This window comes from Eleutherodactylus coqui, chromosome 2, assembly GCF_035609145.1.
Source record: "Eleutherodactylus coqui strain aEleCoq1 chromosome 2, aEleCoq1.hap1, whole genome shotgun sequence".
NCBI classification, from domain to species: Eukaryota; Metazoa; Chordata; class Amphibia; order Anura; family Eleutherodactylidae; genus Eleutherodactylus; species Eleutherodactylus coqui.
Window position 1 is genome coordinate 50723807 of NC_089838.1, and position 22153 is coordinate 50745959.

The 22153-nt window shown below is 50.7% G+C and overlaps 2 protein-coding genes across 2 annotated transcripts; one reads left to right on the forward strand and one right to left on the reverse strand.

Moving 5' to 3' along the window:
• The first annotated feature begins 541 nt into the window (after positions 1 to 541).
• Positions 542 to 7280, forward strand: MANSC4 (MANSC domain containing 4). Its single transcript, XM_066590877.1, has 4 exons — positions 542 to 669; positions 2517 to 2780; positions 5531 to 5665; positions 5975 to 7280. The coding sequence occupies exons 2-4, from the start codon at positions 2543 to 2545 to the stop codon at positions 6655 to 6657; spliced, it is 1056 nt and encodes a 351-aa protein (XP_066446974.1). The 5' UTR covers positions 542 to 669; positions 2517 to 2542; the 3' UTR covers positions 6658 to 7280.
• An 8135-nt stretch (positions 7281 to 15415) lies between these two features.
• MRPS35 (mitochondrial ribosomal protein S35) lies at positions 15416 to 21924 on the reverse strand. The gene is given in 9 exon segments (XM_066590878.1): positions 15416 to 15770; positions 17414 to 17483; positions 17565 to 17674; positions 17890 to 18030; positions 19117 to 19176; positions 19704 to 19753; positions 19756 to 19870; positions 20187 to 20236; positions 21769 to 21924. Coding segments are annotated over 9 exon segments (942 nt in total). The 5' UTR covers positions 21857 to 21924; the 3' UTR covers positions 15416 to 15512.
• Between the last annotated feature and the right edge of the window lie 229 nt (positions 21925 to 22153).

Here is a 22153-nt window from a genome sequence, read left to right on the forward strand (position 1 = left end):
GATGTACGACTGATAACGTGACACAGTGGAAACACCAGCTATAGGTAATTGCCCATGTAAGTAAAGTGGACCCTCTCTCCTCATTTGTCTATTCCAGTGACTGTAGGGGTGCAAGGATCTCCATTGCTTGCAGGACCGGGTGCCCACAGGTACTCTAAATAGCAGGTGGGCACTTTGATTCTGCCCTGGGGCCCCTCAGCTCCAATTCATCATTTATCAACTTGCACTTCTCAGTCCAACTGGCCAGATAATTAGTGTTGTCAACTACACCATGATGGATGCAATCTCTGTGGCTACTGTATCCCCCCCATCATCTTCACTACAGATCTCAGAATTTCACCGCCTTCTCGTCCTGTCCAAAAAATATAAAACCTGTAATTTCCAATTATATTAGTATTAAGAGATTAATACCCCTCCCCTCCAAAAAAGTTCAGAAGAAAAGTTTCATATTCCTGACTTTAGTTTCTTTTAAAGTTTGGGCCAATTATGAGCGAGTCCCCCTCCCCTTCCCCGTATTAGAGTTACACCCCGTCCAGCCCAGAGGACAGGAGAGGACTGTGTGACGGAGAAAAGACAGAGACGCTCAAGGGGGACCCTGAAATCTGGAGAGGAGAGAACCATGCAAGAAGCACCATGAGCCGACACATGGAACCCGCAGCTGGTACGGAGGTAAGTGCACACTCATACACTCAGAGCGCACTACAAAGGGTTAAAAGGGATCCTATATACTGAATACACACTCCTTGTATCTTCTATTATGGAGTCAGGAACATTCTGTATAGTCCAATTAGTTACTATGAAACACAGGGACCTGAACTGTACGCAATCCATCCTGACCTCATACTTTTCGCTGCTGAGGGTTTGTTACAGTTGTATCCAGTCTAGACAATACTCTGTGAGCCGAGCACATCAGTAGCCCAAAGCTCTCTTCTGTCCTCATAGTTTGTTACAGTGTATCAGTGTAGGTAACATGTAGCAGTGTGGCTTGCAGAGTGGATTGACTAGACTGGATACAACTGTAACAAATCTTCAGCTGTGAGAATTAATAGATCTGTGGAGTTTTCAGCATCTGGCTGTAAGCTAAAGCATTCAAATTCACTGACAAAAAGCAGAGGTCTGGAAAATGGTGAGAAATTAAAACACAAAGTATAATACAAAGCTGCAGAGAAAAATCCTTAACCCCTTAGTGACATGACTTTTTTTGTTTCCAGTTTTTACTGAAAAACTTTTAAAAATTTCAAAGTGCAGTGAAATGGAAAAAAATATATAATTCCGGCATCTTTGGGGGGTCTTGTTTTTATGTTGTACACACTGCAGCAAAAATGACATGATAACTTTATTCTGTGGATCGGTACGATAATGATCATATAAAATTTATACAGTTTTTTTTGTTGTACTACTTTAAAAAAATGAAATATCTTTGGAAGAATATAGCATTTTTTTCTGCTGTCATCTTCTGACCGCCAGAACTTTAGTTTCTATTGTTACCATTTTGGAGTACACACAACTTTTTGATACTTTTATTAAAGTTTTCCTTGGAGACTTGGTGACCAAAAAAGGAGCAATTCTGGCCTTGTGTATTTTATGTTTGGATGGTATAAATAGTCCGTTATTTTGATAGATCACATTTTTACGGATGCAGCGATACCAAATATGCTTTTTTAATACTGTAATTATGGTTAAAAAATGTAAACTTAACTTTTATTACCATTTATTTTTCCAGTAATTAATAAAAACTTTTACTCATACCACAGCATTACATTATACTACATTCTGACAGGCAGTCTATCAAGACGTGCCAAAAGGCATATCTTGATAGGCAATCAGTCATGGCAGCCCTGGAAGCCTTCAGAAGGCCCGTGGCTGTCATGGCAACCAAATGGCATGTCGTGATCTCATACTAGTAGGGCGGTTCAGGACCCCCGAACACCTTTTGGAGCATTTAAATCCTGCTGTCAGAATTTGAAGGACTAGCAGCCACAATCAGCGTCCACACTGATTGCGGCTGTTGCAGGAGATTGCAAGCTGTCAAAGACAGCCGGTATCAACCATGTATGGAGCTGGATCGGGTCTCGCTCCATATAAACCCTGCATGCCCAGGACATGAGTGTATGCCATGGGATGTGAGGGGGTTGAAGAGGTTCTCACACTAAAGACGTTTACTACCTGTTCACAGTGATCCCGAGACCAGCACACCTGACTGTACCATGAGAATGGGGCGGCAGTGCCCATGCATTCACTTCAATGGGACGGAGGAGGAAGTGGGGGTTGCTGAGCACATCAATCTCCGCCTGTCCCATAGAACAACAGTCAATCATGTTCACCACCGCTTCATTCACATGGGTCATTCAGGGTGAAGTTTTCAGAATCTTAGTGGTATGACCCCTGATGAGCAGACATTTATCTCCTATCCTGTTAACAAGGGATAAATGTCTTTCATGGGAAAATCCCCTTAAGTTCTTGGTACATGGAGGTGTTATCCAGTGTTGGTGACCCTTGTATTCCCCCCATTGCAGGACCCCCCGCCCTGTAGTACTCGGTCATGGCAGTGAATGTGGAGTCAGCCACTCTCCTGCTCTTCTCTCTCCTGGACATCCCGTGGATCCTCTGCCTGTCTAGCTCTCTGTGCCCGCACACCACCTTCTACCATGGCTGCTGGATCAGACGCTTCCCTGGCCTCTTCCTCAGCTTCTCTGGATCAGAACAACGCGGTGCCCGAGTGCTGCAGAAACGTCCCGAACCATCAGCCCAACTGTGCAGCCGCAAGTGCTGCCATCAAGGTAGTTTAGGATGAAACACTGGTCTTCACCCTGCTTATCCAGACTCCTCAGAATCACATCTTAGTAGTACCTAGCTATAATGTATCAGTGCAGACAACATGTATCAGTCTGGAGTTCACACCAAAGCATGGTGTAGATTGGATACAATTGTGACAAACCTTCAGCTGTGAGAAATATTACATCTGTACAGGTCTCCATCCACAGCTCCTCTTTTTCCTGGGCAGCTGGGTGACAAATATTTCTGGCCAGTGAGATTCCTTGCTGGGATGCTGCATTCAGCCTGAATCTAAGTGTTTCTGCTGACAACTTTTATTGTCCTGCACAGGTCACTGGATCTAGAAATGGGCAGCAGACATTGGGAACTATCAGATTAATAGATCCTTTTAATATTTATAGATCTGCAGGGTGTGTGGAGATCTCACTGCCAATCAGTGGTGCTGAGATGTGCTAATGTCCCAATGTAGTGATTCGCAATTCAGATCTGAGCTTCTCTGCAGAATATATTGGAGAACTACAGTACAATGCAAATGTTTTAGGCAGGTGTGGAAAAAGTACTGCACAGTAAGAATGTTTCAGAAATATATGGGTTAATAGTTTATTTTTGTCAATTAACAAAATGCAAAGTGACTAAACAAAAGAGAAATACAGGCAGCAGTGAAGCATGGTGAAGAGCGGTGCAATAATGAGTGTCTGCAGTCAGCAGAAATGCATGGTGGAGAGCGGTACAATAATGAGTATCTGCAGGCAGCAGTGAAGCATGACAAAGAGGGGTAGAATAATGAGTGTCTGCAGGCAGCAGTGAAGCATGGTGTAGAGCGGTACAATAATGAGTGTCTGCAGGCAGCAGTGAAGCCTGGTGGAGAGCGGTACAATAATGAGTGTCTGCAGTCAGCAGTGAAGCATGGCAAAGAGGGGTACAATAATGAGTGTCTGCAGGCAGCAGTGAAGCACGGTGGAGAGCGGTACAATAATGAGTGTCTGCAGTCAGCAGTGAAGCATGGCAAAGAGGGGTACAATAATGAGTGTCTGCAGGCAGCAGTGAAGCACGGTGGAGAGCGGTACAATAATGAGTGTCTGCAGGCAGCAGTGAAGCCTGGTGGAGAGTGGTACAATAATGAGTGTCTGCAGGCAGCAGTGAAGTATGGTGAAGAGCAGTACAATAATGAGTGTTTGCAGGCAGCAGTGAAGCATAGCAAAGAGGAGTACAATAATGAGTGTCTGCAGGCAGCAGTGAAGCACGGTGGAGAGCGGTACAATAATGAGCGTCTGCAGGCAGCAGTGAAGCCTGGTGGAGAGTGGTATAATAATGAGTGTCTGCGGGCAGCAGTGAAGCATGGTGAAGAGAGGTACAATAATGAGTGTCTGCGGGCAGCAGTGAAGCATGGTGAAGAGAGGTACAATAATGAGTGTCTGCAGGCAGCAGTGAAGCCTGGTGGAGAGTGGTACAATAATGAGTGTCTGCAGGCAGCAGTGAAGCATGGTGTAGAGCAGTACAATAATGAGTGTCTGCAGGCAGCAGTGAAGCCTGGTGGAGAGCGGTACAATAATGAGTGTCTGCAGGCAGCAGTGAAGTATGGTGAAGAGCAGTACAATAATGAGTGTCTGCAGGCAGCAGTGAAGTATGGTGAAAAGCAGTACAATAATGATTGCTTGCAGGCAGCAGTGAAGCATAGCAAAGAGGAGTACAATAATGAGTGTCTGCAGGCAGCAGTGAAGCACGGTTGAGAGCGGTACAATAATGAGTGTCTGCAGGCAGCAGTGAAGCACGGTTGAGAGCGGTACAATAATGAGTGTCTGCAGGCAGCAGTGAAGCCTGGTGGAGAGTGGTACAATAATGAGTGTCTGCGGGCAGCAGTGAAGCATGGTGAAGAGAGGTACAATAATGAGTGTCTGTGGGCAGCAGTGAAGCATGGTGAAGGATGTGCAATTTTGAGTGTCTGCGAGCAGCAGTGAAGCATGGTGGAAACTCCTTACAAGTTTGGGGCAGCACATGGAGTGGGGGATTTGGTCAGGATTAATGGTGTTCTCAATGTTGAAAAATACAGGCAGATACTTACCCATCATGCAATACCATCAGGGAGGCATCTGATTTGTTTCAAATGTATTCTGCAACAGGACAACAACCCCCAACATCCAGCCAATGTCATTAAGAACAAGGAGTCCTGGAAGTGATTATGTGGCCCCACAGAGCCCTGATCTCATCATCATCTAGTCTATCTGGGATTATATTGAAGAGACAGAAGGATTTGAGCGAGCCGACATCCACAGAATATCTGTGCTTAGTCCTCCAAGATGTCTAGAACAACCTCCCTGCCGAGCTCCTCCAAAAAGTGTGTGCAAGTTTACCTGATGCTGAAGGTGAAGGGTGTTGCACCAAATACTGATGGGATTTATATTTCTCTTTTGTTCAGTCACTTTGCATTCTATTAATTGACAAAAATAAACGATTAACCCTTCTATTTCTGAAACATTCTTATTCTGCAGCATGTTTTCTGCACATGACTGTATTTAAAAAGTATCACAAGATTCTCAATCTTCGTTGAATGTATCCGGTAATTGCTTGCAGGGCGCTTCCTCTATCTAAGTTTTCTTCATGACTTGTAGCCTCTTAGTAAATGAGACAATCCGCTGATGTCTCTCCATTCCAATCTGGCTTGGAACTCCTTTGCAGACTACGTTAGAAAATTGCGCACTGCGACAATTCTTAATCACATTCCTCCATGAACGCCAGCTTTGCTCTGCATCCTCAGAGTCGTGTAATGTGGCCATCTTCTACTCTGAGACGAGCGCTGAGAACGGGGACTGTCACCTGGTGCATTGTCCACAGCCGGAAAGCTGCCTCCTCCAGCTGCAAGAGCGCAGCATCCTCTACACGGTCACAGCTGGTGAGTCAGACACCTGTAGGATCCTCCCCATTCCTCCCTCAGTTCTGCCTGGCAGCCAATCACCCTCTCAATCTGCCTCAGACTGAGGAAGTACCTAACTTTTCCACCTACTTGGCTTCACTAGAGCCGCAGCCGGTACATGAGTACATGTATAGTAATGGGGGTGGTTGGGGGTGGTGGTGGGAGGGTTCTAATAACAGCACATGTAGCGGTTTTATTGGCCATTCAGGGCAGTTTGTCTCTTTCAACTTTGGATGTGACTAGAGTATAAACCGTGATGATGCTTACAGTATGAATTCCACTTTCTAGGTGTTGATCCGGATCTGCTGGTGTTTGACAAGCTGGGACATGTTGACTTGAACCCACGGTCGTCCTTAAAGTGGGAGCGTCTGAATATATCCCGGGTAGCAGCTTCCTCACTTCCCATTTCCTCCACAGCCTTACCTTCTAAGGAACCTCATGTTAACTCGCTGCCCACCCCTCCACAAGATGAGCCACCTCTTCATCCACCGAGCCAGCACTCTCCTTCTCAGCCCCCATCTTTTACACACTCTCCACCCCACTCTTTGCCACCTACTTATTCTCCTCCATTAACTGCCGAAGTTACTTTTAAGACAACATCGATCTTCTCCCCAGCAGATGAAGAACCCAATAAGGAGGCTCCTCCATCCTCACCACCCCTGGAGCAACCGGACTTACAGAGTCCGGCCCACCTGGATAGCAGCAAGCAGCACATGAATGAGACCAAGGGCCACAGTGGCAGGAACCAGACTTATGAGGGAGAGGCTGAAGACCCCTCCGACACCTTGGCCAATCTCTGGCCTCTTCCTGCACTGGTTGGGTCTATGGTGACCTTATTGTGCTGCTGCTCAGGGATCCTGGCATTTGGATGTTGTAGGAGGAAGCGACGAGGGAGGTATAGGCCATGGAGGGCACCAAGAACTGGGAAAGGGACACTAATAACTTGTACTCTTCATAAGGAGAAGGACTGACCCTCATTATCCGTGGACCTGCCCCCCTACTGGATAATGCTACGGTAGTACTGCCCCTTAGCCATCAATTGTAAGGAGATGAAGTACAGTTCCACGGTCCAGACTGTAGGGGTTAGGTACATGGGTGCTGCATGCTCATGTCCGGTACTGCAGCCATAGGTCACGTTTTACGTTTCGACATCCAACAATGATGTGTCATTTTGCCATGGCTCTTCCCTCATCACTGGGGCAGATGATTAAAACTGGTTTCTACAAAAATAGCGCAGTTTGTCCTGTAAGTACTTGCACAAATGTAAGGGCGTATACACCTTTTTTTGATCAAGACAATTTTGTTGAGTTACTTCATTTTCGATGCATTTGAATACTAAAAAAAAAGCTGCAAATATATACACACCCTGAACATGAGATAGTCCAACTTGTTTAAACTCCAAATCTACTATAAAAGGGTCCCTGATGGAATGGTCTGGGCATAGCAACATTCCTTTAATCTGACCTCTGATAATCTGGCACATTCCTTGATCCATAGTACTGTGCAAAATTTTAGGCAGGTGTACAAGACAATTCTGCACAGTAAAACGCTTGCAGAAAAAGAAGGGTTAATAGTTTATTTTTGTCCATTAACAAAATGCAAAGTGACTGAAGAACAGAGAAATGTAAATCCCATCAGTATTTGGTGTTACACCTTCACCTTCAGCATCAGGCCTTCTAAATGCACTTGCACACAGTTTTTGAAGGAACTCAGCAGGGATGTTGTTCCAGACATCTTGGAGGACTAAGCACAAATCTTCTGTGGATGTCGGCTAACTCCAATCCTTCCATCTCTTCGTGTAATCCCAGACAGACTGGATGATGATGAGATCAGTGCTCTGTGGGGATAAATCAGCACTTCCAGGACTCCTTGTTCTTTCTTACACTGAAGATAGTTCTTAATGACATTGGCTGGATGTTGGGGGTTGTTGTCCTGCTGCAGAATACATTTGGAGCCAATCAGACGCCTACTTGATGGTATTACATAATCGATAAGTATCTGCCTGTACTTCCTAGCCTTGAGGACACCATTAATCCTGACCAAATTCCCAACTCCATGTGCTGAAATGGAGCCCAAAACTAGAAACGAGCCTCGTCGCCACTCTTCACGAAGCTTCACTGCTGCCTGCAGACACTCATTATTGTATCACTCTCAACCATGCTTCACTGCTGCCCACAGACACTCATTATTGTACCGCTCTCCACGAAGCTTCACTGCTGCCTGCAGACACTCATTATTATACCACTTTCCTCCATGCTTCACTGCTGCCTGTAGAAATTCCTTATTGTACTTCTCTCCACCATGCTTTACTGCTGCCTGCAGACACTCATTATTGTATTGCTCTCCACCATACTACACTGCTACCTGAAGACACTCATTATTATACCGCTCTCCACCATGCTTTACTGCTGCCTGCAGACACTCATTATTGTATTGCTCTCCACCATACTACACTGCTGCCTGCAGACACTCATTATTGTATTGCTCTCCACCATACTACACTGCTACCTGAAGACACTCATTATTATACCGCTCTCCACCATGCTTCACTGCTGCCTGCAGACACATTATTGTACCGCTCTCCAGCCCTTTACCGAATAAACTGCCTTCTGTTACAGCAAAATATTTCACATTGTGACTCCTCAGTCCAGAGCATCTGCTGCCACTTTTCTGCATCCCATCTCCTATGTTTTTGTGTATGATTAAGCCGCTTGCCTTGTTTCTATGTTGGCTTTTTGGGTGTGTTTCTCTCATGAAGACGACTTCTGGCCAGACTTCTCCGAACTGTAGATGGGTGTACCTGAGTCCCAATGGTCTCTGCCAGTTCTGAGCTGATGGCACTGCTAGGCATCTTCCGATTTCGAAGAGAAATAATCATGATGTATCTTCCATCTGATGCACTAAGTTTCCTTGGCAGACGGCTGCGTCTACGCTCCTCATGTTGCCCGTTTCTTTGTGTGTCTTCAGAAGAGGTTGAACAGCACATCTTGAACCCGAAGCCTGCTGTGAAATGTTTGCTGGGAGAGACCTTGCTAATGCAGTATAATTACCTTCTGTCTTGTTGCTATGCTTAGTCTTGCCGTGGTGTATGACCTGTGACATGAAACTGTCTTCCATAACCTCACCTTTGTAGCAATTTGGTTGTTCCTCGCCCAGTTTTAAGCCACCTTCACCGCTGTCTCAGTTAATGACTGTGTTTCAACCCACATATGAAAATGATAATCATCATCATCTGATTGCTATAATTGGTTAATCTGACTGTAATACTACAAAATCCCTGGCTGTACAAGTGTCCCTAAAGAACTGATGCTGAAGATGAAGTGCGACACGCTAAATACTGATGGGATTTATATTTCTCTTTTGCTCAGTCACCTTACATTTTCCTAATTGACAAAAATAAACTATTAACCCTTCTATTTCTGCAAGCAATCTAACTCTGCAGCATTTTTTCCACACCCGCCTAAGACTTTTTCACAGTACTATATAATTTGATAATCCGGAATATCTGATAATCTGTCACCTATTAGATCTCACTGGTGCCAAATTAAAGGAAATGTAGAGTCTAGTTGTTACTCTTTGTGCCCTCCATAGACATAACTGAGCTGTTGCTGTTGTTTGGTTCCTGCGCTGAGCGGCTGTGCAGTTAATATATCCCCCTTCCTCCTGTTAGTTGGGGGGGGGGGGGGGGGGTCGGCCCTTTTGTCCTGGTCCTGCCCTGCTGAATGGCTCCATTCTTCTGTAATGCTGTGTTTGGGTTTTCTTGCTCTGGGAGCGGCTGTGAAGGTCACCGCCGCTGGATCCGGCCCAGAGAAGGGGATTTTGTGTCCTCAGATTAGACGGAGGTCACTAAATGAGTCCTGAATGAGTCAACAGCAAGAATTATATCAGAAGGCTACGTCACCAACGCAGTGACCCTAGGAGTACAACAGATACCGATCCCACAAGATGGACGTGTGAGGTGACAAGCTCCTGGGGGGACAGGATTAGAGTTAGCATGTTCCTTATGTGTTCAGGGTGTGTGGGGGTACAAACACATTCCATACAGCGGGCCTTGGGTCAGGGACTATTGGGGAACTACAATGTGCGGCCCAAGTCATAGCTGTAACTGGGAAGGCTGAGTGATGAGACTACTTTGCAAAAGTATATGCACCCTGAAAATTCCCTCCATATGTGTTTGTCGAGCATCACCCCAGTACTATGGCCACTACTATGTACACATAGTCCCCTATAATGCAATAGCAGCCCCCACCAATATAAATACAGCTAGTCATGAAGTGATAACTTTGCAAAAGTATGCACACCCTACAAAAACACTCTATATGTGCTGGTTGAATATCTGATTCCAGAAACCTGCACATTGCCATATAGGCAGACCCCTATAATGCGATAATAGCCCACCTACTCTGGAATTTGGGAGAAATGAGTGGAAATTCATGTCCATGGAAATCATCAGTGAGGCCGGACACTGATACTGAGGTAAGGCAGGCTCCGAGTCTGGGTTTCTTCCACATTCTCTACAGGGTCTACTACACTGACCCTCTAACCCTGCTTCATCCATCCCTCCAGAGAATGAGTCTCCACTGCTCTAGTCCAGCGATGATGGCTTTACATCTCCCCAGCAGCTGCTTGACATTGTGCACAAGGTGACCTCAGGCTTCTGAGTGGCTGATGGCCTCAGAAACTCTAATTCACAATGCTGCTGCCAGAGGCAACGTGGTAGTTATATTGTGGTAGCTGGTGCATTCTATGTGACTGTATGACCTGCAGGCAAGGAGTCCTTCAGAAGTCGGCGGGTACACATAGTCATGCAGGTCCGGCTCCAGAACATAGCAGCTTTGTTATGCAGAAGTCAGGGAAAGTTGGGTGACAGTCCTGGAACCTTGTAGAACTCCGGCTGTGACACGTGAAACTTGCAGGAAAGCAGCAGAAATTGGAGCTGCTACAAGGTGTTCTGTGTAATCGTGACGGGTGTAATCCGGGCCCCGCGCTTACGCTAAGTATGTTATCTCATCTCAGATCGTAACGAGTGGCCAGTTACACCATGTGCACCTGAAATCAATGCTGGAGCGCAGAAAAACACAGCTGAAGGCAGAACTGTGGATCAACAATCCCCATACAGCACTACTATGAGGCCGTGAGTGACCACCCCTTCTAGCTGTGACACTGTCATAGCGAATATCTGCAGCCACCAATAGAGGGAGCTGACTGCATACAGATTTATACAGGCTCCACTAGGGGGAGCTCACTACATAGATTTATATATCCACCACTAGAGCAAGCTCGCTGCCTGCAGTATTTATACAGCTACCACTAGAGAGAGCTTGCTGCATACAGTATAGACAACACTAGGGGGAGCTCACTGCATGCAGTATTTATACAGCCACCACTAGAGGGAGCTCACTACATACAGATTTATATATCCACTACAAAGGGGAGCTCGCTACATACATATTTATACAGCCACCACTTGCGGAAGCTCAGTACATAGATTTATATATCCACCAATAGGGAAAGCTTGCTGCATGCAGTATTTATACAGCCACCACTAGAGGGAGCTAGCTGCATAGATTTATATATCCACCACAAGGGGGAGCTAGCCGCATATAGTATTAATACAGCCACCACTAGGGGGGGAGCTCACTGCATATAGATTTATGTATCCACCATTAGGGGGAGCTCACTACATGCAAATTTATACAGGCACCACTAAGGGCTCCTGTCCACGGGCAATTGTGCATTGCGTTACTTGCGGCAAGTAATGCAGTGCACGCTTTCTATAGCGTTGCTATGGAAAGCGCAGCCCCCTTTCCACGAGCAGAGAAGCATAGCGATTCTCCGCGGTGAGCCTAGCTGCCAAATAGGCTCACCACTGAGACCTCTCAGCGCTCCCCCCCCCTCGTCCCCCACAGCGGAATATCGCCAGCGATATTCCGTCATGGCCGTGGACAGGGGGGCCTAAGGGGAGCTTGCTGCATACCATATTTATACAGCCACCACTTGGGGAAGCTCAGTACATAGATTTATATATCCACCACTGGGGGAAGCTTACTGCATACAGGTTTATATATTCACCACAAGGGGGAACTCACTACATACAGTATTTATACAGCCACCACTAGGGGGAGCTCACTGCATACAGATTTATGTATCCACCATTAGGGGGAGTTCACTGCATGCATATTTATACAGGCACCACTAGAGGAAGCTCGCTACATACAGTATTAATACAGTCACCACTGTGGGGAGCTCCCTCCATACATTTATACAGCTACCACTAGAGGGAGCTCACTACATACATATTTATACAACTACCACTTAATCCAAAAATGGATTGGAAAGGGTTAAGCGTTTGCTAGAGAGCTTGCGGTTTCTGCCATTATAGAATGGTCCCATCTGCTGGCTAAAGCCAGTAACTACTCATGGGACGCGTCAAAGCAGCCGGCAGAATAGTGTAAGTATACACTGTCTGAAGTCTTCTGACATCACAGCTGTACAGTCTTCAGTGGTTATGTCAGAAGACATCGAACAGTGGATTGGAATGGGTTAAGGGAGCTCACTGCGTACAAATTTATACATCCAACACTAGAAGGAGCTCACTGAATACCTATTAATACAGCCACCACTAGGGGGAGCTCACTATATACACTATTTATACAGCCACCACTTGGGGGAGCTCACTATATACACTATTTATACTGTCCCCACTGGGGGGAGCTCACTATATACACTATTTATACTGCCACCACTAGAAGGAGCTCACAACATACAGATATACACAACCAACACTACAGGGCGCTCACTGTGGGAGCTTATTACATACAGATTTATACAGCCACCACTAGAAGGAGATCGGTACATGCAGATTTATACAGCCACCACTAGGAAGAGCTCACCACATGCAGATTTACACAGCCACCACTAGAGGGAGCTCACCGCATGCGGATTTACACAGCCACCACTAGAGGGAGCTCACCGCATGCGGATTTACACAGCCACCACTAGAGGGAGCTCACCGCATGCGGATTTACACAGCCACCACTAGAGGGAGCTCACCGCATGCGGATTTACACAGCCACCACTAGAGGGAGCTCACCGCATGCGGATTTACACAGCCACCACTAGAGGGAGCTCACCGCATGCGGATTTACACAGCCACCACTAGAGGGAGCTCACCGCATGCGGATTTACACAGCCACCACTAGAGGGAGCTCACCGCATGCGGATTTACACAGCCACCACTAGGGACAGCTCACCGCATGCGGATTTACACAGCCACCACTAGGGACAGCTCACCGCATGCGGATTTACACAGCCCCCACTAGGGACAGCTCACCGCATGCGGATTTACACAGCCCCCACTAGGGACAGCTCACCGCATACGGATTTACACAGCCCCCACTAGGGACAGCTCACCGCATACGGATTTATACAGCCCCCACTAGGGACAGCTCACTGCATACGGATTTATACAGCCCCCACTAGGGACAGCTCCCTGCATACAGATTTATACAGCCCCCACTAGGGACAGCTCCCTGCATACGGATTTATACAGCCCCCACTAGGGAAAGCTCACTGCATACGGATTTATACAGCCCCCACTAGGGAAAGCTCACTGCATACGGATTTATACAGCCCCCACTAGGGAAAGCTCCCTGCATACAGATTTATACAGCCCCCACTAGGGAAAGCTCCCTGCATACAGATTTATACAGCCCCCACTAGGGAAAGCTCCCTGCATACAGATTTATACAGCCCCCACTAGGGAAAGCTCCCTGCATACAGATTTATACAGCCCCCACTAGGGGGAGCTCACTGCATACAGATTTATACAGCCCCCACTAGGGACAGCTCACTGCATACAGATTTATACAGCACCCACTAGGGAAAGCTCCCTGCATACAGATTTATACAGCCCCCACTAGGGAAAGCTCCCTGCATACAGATTTATACAGCCCCCATTAGGGAAAGCTCCCTGCATACAGATTTATACAGCCCCCACTAGGGACAGCTCACTGCATACAGATTTATACAGCCCCCACTAGGGAAAGCTCCCTGCATACAGATTTATACAGCCCCCACTAGGGACAGCTCACTGCATACAGATTTATACAGCCGGCACTAGGGGGAGCTCACTACTGACAGATGTACACAGCCCCCATTGCGATCATACTATCTCCATAAATCCAAGTGCAGTGAGCTCCCCCTAAAGGAATTATAACACTTATCAAGCCAGGTCTTCTTAACAGATACGTTATATTGGATAAAACCGGGGTAGGGTAACTATACAAGCCATCCTTTTTCAATTTCTTGCACTTGGCTTCCGTGATTTTCCATCTGTTTATTTTGCGTTAAGAGAAAAAACTGTGAAATAAAACAAGAAATTGACTTTTGTTTGTTTTGCGTCAAATATAGAGCGAATTCTTCACTTTGTGACCCAGCCGACGTCGTCACCTTTACAGCTCTTAAAGGGGTTGTCACCCAGCTTTTCTAGACTCCTGTCTTATCACGTGCATTATTGTGGCACCCATATGCCACCCAGGACAGCTGTGTGGCGGCAATGTTTTAAGGCCTCCCTCACACAGGTGCCAATATCTGATGCAAAATCCACCATCGGCGTCCGCTCGGCGAATCCGCAGCAAATACCACCTGTTACTTTCTATGGAGATCCGCTGCTTTTTACACGATCGGAAATCAATTGCACTTTCCACTTGTGGAGGAAAACTCGCGGCATGCTCTATTTTCATGCACGCTCTGCATGGACGACTTCCATTGAAGTCCATAGAAGATGCCCGACCCACGACAGGGTGCAGATTCTGTGTTGTTGTGGGAAAAAAAAAAAATTGAAAAAAAGTCTGTACTGCACACGTGCGACGGCGAGCCGCTGAGTCCATCAGCAGTACACAAAAGCCAGCGACAGAGCAGATATATGCGGACGCCCTTGATGCCAAAGCCAGATTCCGCCTCTTATAAATCACCTGTTCAGGGGAGTTGTCAGACAGGACCTTCCATCATAATTTGCATATCATTAAGGTAACATCCCTGCTTCCTTCTACAGTTCCCCAGTCTTATTAACCCATTAGTAACTGCCAACACATCTTTTAACAGCGGATAAGATCAAGGCTGGGAACAGAGACTCAGCTGGCTGATGACAGGCGGTCCCCAGGAGTGCAGAAACCTCCGATTGCAGCCTCTTATCCCTTTTCTCGTTACACTTTTTCAAGTTTCTATTTTTATCCCACTAGGGGACTTGATTATCTCTACCTTTGATCGTTCCTATAATAGACTGCAATACTTCAGTGTTGCAGTGTATTATATTGCCTATGAAGCTTAGCCAGAGGCTGAGCCTCATAAGCTACCGTAGATGGCAGGTCTGAAGGCTATTTTCAAGCCTCCGAATGCCATAGCAACCCATCGGAAACCCGTAATCACAACGGTCCAATGGGTGACAAAGGGAGCCCCCTTCCCGTCAGCGTTTTACATGTTGCAGCTGCAATGACCACGGAATGTAAAGGGTTAAACAGCTGTAATCATCAGTTTCTCTGGTTCCTGCTGTTAGAACAGACATTCCTACCAACACGGAGGACCCACACCACTAATATGATGAATAGCTGTAAAAAGGCGTTGCATCGGAATGAGGTCCATTAGTGACCACCGTTAAAAGTTATATGGGGGGGGATCTATTTCTAGAGGTGACAACTAATGAATAGTCTCTGCCTTCACAACATCACATCATAAGGAAAGGCAAGCTTTATTCCACTTAGTCCATTCCGAGAAGTTACAAGACGCCATTGAGAGTCCATATTGCAGGATTGGTCATGTGATGTGGTTATGCCACACCCAACAGTTTCTTGACGCTTTGCTTGTAGCAACTGATGCTTTCCTCGGTCTCGCCCTGGTTACGCAGATTCAGCATGGCTAGGCGGTATTCCTGCACACTGGGCGACTCAAGGATCTCTTGGCTGGAGGTGGAGTCACCCCGTGATCTAGTGAGCGTGCTCAGGACGTTCTGCTGGGATTTGCTGTCCTCCCAGATGTACTGGTCCATGTCGCTCTCCTCCTTCTCGCTCTCCCACGCTTCAGTTTTCTGCCAAAATAAAAAACATGTCATATTTTAATGATACAGAGCTGAACTCTCCCAGCATGCCCTGCTTCTTCAGCTTCTGCGCAACGCTTGAGCTGCAGCCATCTTCACACGGGACTCTGTACACTTATCTGATATATCTTATAAAAAGTAACTGCCCCCTTGCATTATGGAAGCTCAGCTGAGCTGTATAGGGACAAGTTTGCTGGCGGTTTCCAATGACAACCATGAGAATCCTAATAAGTAACTTGCTCCACAAATGTCTGGCTGCATTACTGTTTATACTCCAATCACATCCAAAGCTGAAAACCTATCACCAGCACTGAGGTGGCATACACACCCATAAGAGTCTGGATGAAATCCCACCTTTCAGTTTTCTTGTCACTCTTATGGTGAAAATTGCGTTCAAAACAAAACCGGTAGGTGTGACTTTACAATCACAGAGGGTTGTATACAAGGACACAGAAAACGACTTGTGAGTCAATATACACCCTTCTAATAACAAATTCACATAATAGCTCCATCTGCAGGTCAAACTGAGGTACTACAATCCCCCAAATCTGAGCAATATCAGATGATATGAGCAGAAGAATGAAACTCCTACTTAGTATCCATACAAGGCCATGATCAGCACCCACAATTAAGGTATCTTACTCTACTGCTCCCTGTTATCAGCCATTTCAATCTGCAGAGAGACTGAATGTAATATAATCTTCCCTGCCCCCATGACAACTACTAAAGGTCACATATCTCAAGTGCAGAGACCCTCCAGCAGAATTTCCATCCCTATGTGTCCGACCAGCAGATACCAGAGAGCAATAGATATTCAATGTGATGAAGTTAAAACAGAAAGCAGCTATTGCATCAACATCTGTGCGACTACCACCCTAGCATGCTTACAGCAGTCAGGTGGGGGTTGTAACGTCACACACTGGAGGTGAATCCGCGCACTTACCGTAATCCTTCCTGAAGGGATAAAATTAAAGTTCGGAAAAAAAAAAACTGGATGCAATTCAGGTGCGGACAGGTGCGTGCCTCCGGGAATCCCCCCCTGCATCCTGCAACCCAACACAAACTCTCGCCCCGGATCATGGAAAAATCACAAGTGTCACAGAGGCTCATAAAATATGCAGAGCAATCAAAGGCGATTCATGCGACGAGCAGGAGCTGAATTATTAACGAGTCACTGAAAGGTAATGAAAGCGCCGGGAGGTTTGTGTACAGGGAACGGCCTGAGATCAGGTGGCGGAGCACAGAACAGGGGAGGACATTATAACAGGCTCCAGACAAGTTCACTACACTGGGGGGAGTTATACACCGATGAGGGCAGTACCGCCTTACAGCTACCAAGGGTCACTGCTGCTATTATACTCCAGAGCTGCGCTCACTATTCTGCTGGTGGAGTCACTGCATACATACATTACTCATCCTGTACTGACCCAGAGTTACATCCTGTATTATACTCCAGAGCTGCACTCACTATTCTGTTGGTTATTGAAACCCCCTAACAGTTCCTACAATGTACAGGGTCCCCAAGTGATACACTGTAACAAGCTATCAGGACATACGTCAGCAGTAAATGTAAGCGTGAGAAATTAGTTTTTCTTCTTATGGTGCGGTTTGCGGTACTTTGGCGCGTCACTCACCCAGGACTCGTGGTAGAGGACAGTCAGCAGGTACATGACGTAGTCCTGATTCTGCTTCCTGACTGGACACCTGGAATGAGGCAAAGCAGAACGGGATCAGCCGAGTACCCCGATAACCAGCATTCAGGGACAGCAGCAGTCAGCGGGTTACCTGTCGCTGCGGATGGTAAGGATGTCGTCCTTGGCGTCGTACCGCGATCCGACAAGTTTGAGAAGCTTCTCCCTGGCGTGGGCGTCCAGGTTCAAACTGGAGAGCTTGACCTGAGGAGACGTAGAGGTGACTCCGATGACCCCCACGGCGCCCCTCCTCCCATGAGATCAATGGCGTTATGCATTATCCGTGCCGGGTCACTAATGCACATAAATACGAGCCGCAAAGCTAGGTGACGTCCCGCGAGGGTAATGGAGGTGTCAGTGGGTACTTTGGGCTCATAACTAGACTAGCGTGGAACGGACGGCGACCCAACGACACCAACCTGTAGGGTTACGGCTCTGGCCTTTGGGTTGCAGAGAGACGGTCCGGCCGACACGTAATCCATGGACTGAAGCTCGATCGGAAAATGCCGGGTGCAGGAGTCCCTGTCGACGAGCGCCGCTGGCCACGGCGTGCAGATTCTGGAAAGTAAACAGAACACATTTCCCTTAGAGTTCATGAATAGAATGCCAGAACTACAGTGAAGACTGACACTGGGCGTCCACACACCCCCTGTCATCCAAACATTCATTATAAGTGAGGACAAGCGGCTCCTAGACATCTACAGTCGCTCATCTCTACAGGAAATAGTTGCGGTGGGATCAATCCAAGCTTTCCAATCACATTTAGGGTCTGCCAACGCCTGTGGGCCCCCCACAGTGCGCAACCGCTGGACACCCCCCCAAGTCGGCAGCCGCCGAGCGCCCCTCCCCCCCCCCCCCCCCCAAGTCCGCGGCCGCCGAGCGCCCCTCCCCCCAAGTCCACGGCCGCGGAGCGCCGCCCGCCCCCCCAAGTCCACGGCCGCTGAGCGCCGCCCGCCCCCCCAAGTCCACGGCCGCTGAGCGCCGCCCGCCCCCCCAAGTCCACGGCCGCTGAGCGCCGCCCGCCCCCCAAGTCCACGGCCGCTGAGCGCCGCCCGCCCCCCCCCCCCCAAGTCCACGGCCGCTGAGCGCCGCCCCGCCCCCCCCCCAAGTCCACGGCCGCTGAGCGCCGCCCGCCCCCCCCCCAAGTCCACGGCCGCTGAGCGCCGCCCCGCCCCCCCCCCCAAGTCCACGGCCGCTGAGCGCCGCCCGCCCCCCCCCCCCAAGTCCACGGCCGCTGAGCGCCGCCCGCCCCCTTAAGTCCACGGCCGCTGAGCGCCGCCCGCCCCCCCAAGTCCACAGTCGCTGAGTGTGGCCACTCCCCCCCACTGCTGCCATAACAATTCTGCTGCTTTCTTAGTAGCAGGAGCTCACATTATATCGTTGCCCTCTGCTGGTTCAGTATCTACATACAGATTGCTCTGCTGTAGTGCATTGTGGGATATGTGATGTATTTACCAGTCGGACATTACTTTCCCATTGATGCCACATAACCGAGTGCAATGCATCATGAGTTCTTAGCTGCCAGGGGCGTGTCTGTCAGCACCATGCTGACTGATTCCAAGTACCAGCCAGCAGAACTGTGGCTGCAGCTTTGGTTGTGACTGGACCATAGAAAACGTCTCAGCAGCAGATGTTCTGGTCTTACCTCTCAGAATGGCGCAGTGCTTCTTGATGGCCAACGGTGTCAAATGCAGGAAGTTAGGAATCTGGGAAAGACAATAAGGGCATGCTGGGAGTTGTAGTCTCAACAGCTGGAGAAGCAGGTTGAAGCTCCGCCTCCTCCTGTGTGATGTCAGCGCGAGCTCCGATCAATTAGGTGTATCCCTCCCTCTGACAGCAGACAGCGAGAAGCTGCCCCCCATCCCCCTCCCTAATCATCCGACATCCATTAATGAGACGCTCAACTAGCATACAGAGTCCGACCGGACTGATTGCACTATTGGCGCAAGTTAAAATCGACTCATCTTAACCCTTTCCAATCCACTGTCTGGCGTCTGAAGACATTCTGATTAAAGACTTTACAGCTCCGATGTCGGAAGACGTCCGGCAGGGTATTCTTCCTGTATATTACTGGCCACTCTGTTGTCGGGGGCCTCTCCAGCATATCCCATACCGCAGTACTGGCTCTAGCCAGCAGATGACGCTATTGTATAATGGCAGAAAGAGAAAGCCCCCTAGGAAACCCTGAATCCAAAATTGGATTGCAAAGGGTTAAAGCCCGGTGGATTGTTACCTTCACCAGCTCCAGGTTCCCGATCTTATCTGGGGGAGCTGCTCTTTTCTTGGGTAGCCCATCCGCACGGGCAGCGGTACCGATGACGGCCTGAAGGAGGAGGCGGTTGGATACACATTACTCCACTCTTGATCGGGAAGCATCTTCTCCGTGCGAGGAGGCGGGAGCTGTGCGGCGGCAGAAGAAGAAAGGACAGGTAGTAACCAAGCGACAACGGAATGTGAGCCATACAATGTATCAGCTGGAAGGTCATATGACCACGGGTCTGCGTTACGAAGCGGTTATGTGCCTGTGATGTGTTGCCATGGATGCTAGCTTAGATTTGAACACCATATTGAAGTAATTGGTGTCTGCCGAGATTAGCTTAGCTGATTCTAAAACCCTCATGCAATTTCTACACCGAGTAGTACAAAGCTGCACAAAGGTGCTGATCTCTGTAAGATCAGGTGTTTTGTAAAGCCCCCCCCCCCCCCCCGCACTTACCTGCCGAAACTGGGGAGTTTTCTTCTGTACATATTTTTTGCGAGCGGCAGCTGGAAACAAGAGAAGACGTCAGTAAGAACAACCGACGCCGCGGGTCGCCACTCCAGCGGACGGGACGGGCCGACGCCGGGGGTCGCCGCTCCAGCGGACGGGCCGACGCCGGGGGGGGGTCGCCGCTCCAGCGGACGGGACGGGCCGACGCCGGGGGGGGGGGGTCGCCGCTCCAGCGGACGGGACGGGCCGACGCCGGGGGGGGGGGGGGGGGGTCGCCGCTCCAGCGACGGGACGCCGCCGGGGGGGGGGGGGGGGGGGGGGGGTCGCCGCTCCAGCGGACGGGACGACGCCGGGGGGGGGGGGTCGCCGCTCCAGCGGACGGGACGACGCCGGGGGGGGGGGGGTCGCCGCTCCAGCGGACGGGACGACGCCGGGGGGGGGGGGGGGGGGGTCGCCGCTCCAGCGGACGGGACGACGCCGGGGGGGGGGGGGGGGGGGGTCGCCGCTCCAGCGGACGGGACGACGCCGGGGGGGGGGGGGTCGCCGCTCCAGCGGACGGGACGACGCCGGGGGGGGGGGGTCGCCGCTCCAGCGGACGGGACGACGCCGGGGGGGGGGGGTCGCCGCTCCAGCGGACGGGACGACGCCGGGGGGGGGGGTCGCCGCTCCAGCGGACGGGACGACGCCGGGGGGGGGGGTCGCCGCTCCAGCGGACGGGACGACGCCGGGGGGGGGGGGGGGGGGTCGCCGCTCCAGCGGACGGGACGACGCCGGGGGGGGGGGGGGGGGTCGCCGCTCCAGCGGACGGGACGACGCCGGGGGGGGGGGGGGGGGTCGCCGCTCCAGCGGACGGGACGACGCCGGGGGGGGGGGGGGGGGGTCGCCGCTCCAGCGGACGGGACGACGCCGGGGGGGGGGGGGGGTCGCCGCTCCAGCGGACGGGACGACGCCGGGGGGGGGGGGGGGTCGCCGCTCCAGCGGACGGGACGACGCCGGGGGGGGGGGTCGCCGCTCCAGCGGACGGGACGCCGCCGGGGGGGGGGGGGGGGGTCGCCGCTCCAGCGGACGGGACGCCGCCGGGGGGGGGGGGGGGTCGCCGCTCCAGCGGACGGGACGCCGCCGGGGGGGGGGGGGTCGCCGCTCCAGCGGACGGGCGACGCCGAGGGGGGGGGGGGGGGGGGGGGGGGGGGGGTCGCCGCTCCAGCGGACGGGACGACGCCGGGGGGGGGGGGTCGCCGCTCCAGCGGACGGGACGACGCCGGGGGGGGGGGGGTCGCCGCTCCAGCGGACGGGACGACGCGGGGGGGGGTCGCCGCTCCAGCGGACGGGACGACGCCGGGGGGGGTCGCCGCTCCAGCGGACGGGCCGACGCCGGGGGTCGCCGCTCCAGCGGACGGGACGGGCCGACGCCGGGGGTTGCCGCTCCAGCGGACGGGACGGGCCGACGCCGGGGGTCGCCGCTCCAGCGGACGGGACGGAATAGGCGTACCCCGGGACTTGCAGCTCTACCGGGCGGGCGGGCGGACGGACGCGAGGGGTTGTGGTGTCTGTGAGCTCAGGCACTGCTGGGTTACCGCCCCCTCCTCACCTGCACTGGGCACCAGCAGGCCCGCACTGTAGCGCCGCACCGGGGCCACCGCGGTCACACACAGCCGGCGCACTGTGGACGCCGCCATCTTGTTCTCGGCTGACGGAGCGCGGCGAGGGACAAACTGTGCGAGAAGGCGAAGAAGAGCCGAGGGTGAAGGGAGGCGGAGCTGCGTGGTATATAGCGCTGTATACTCGGCTGCTACCTCACAATACCAGCACTGCCGCTAATATACATCCATCCACACAACCTCAATAACAACCGCCATAACACTGACCTTCATACTACCCCACAATGCTGACCCCTATAACAACAACCGCCATAACACTGACCTTACTACTACTCCACAACACCAACCCCATAACAACAACCGCCATAACACTGA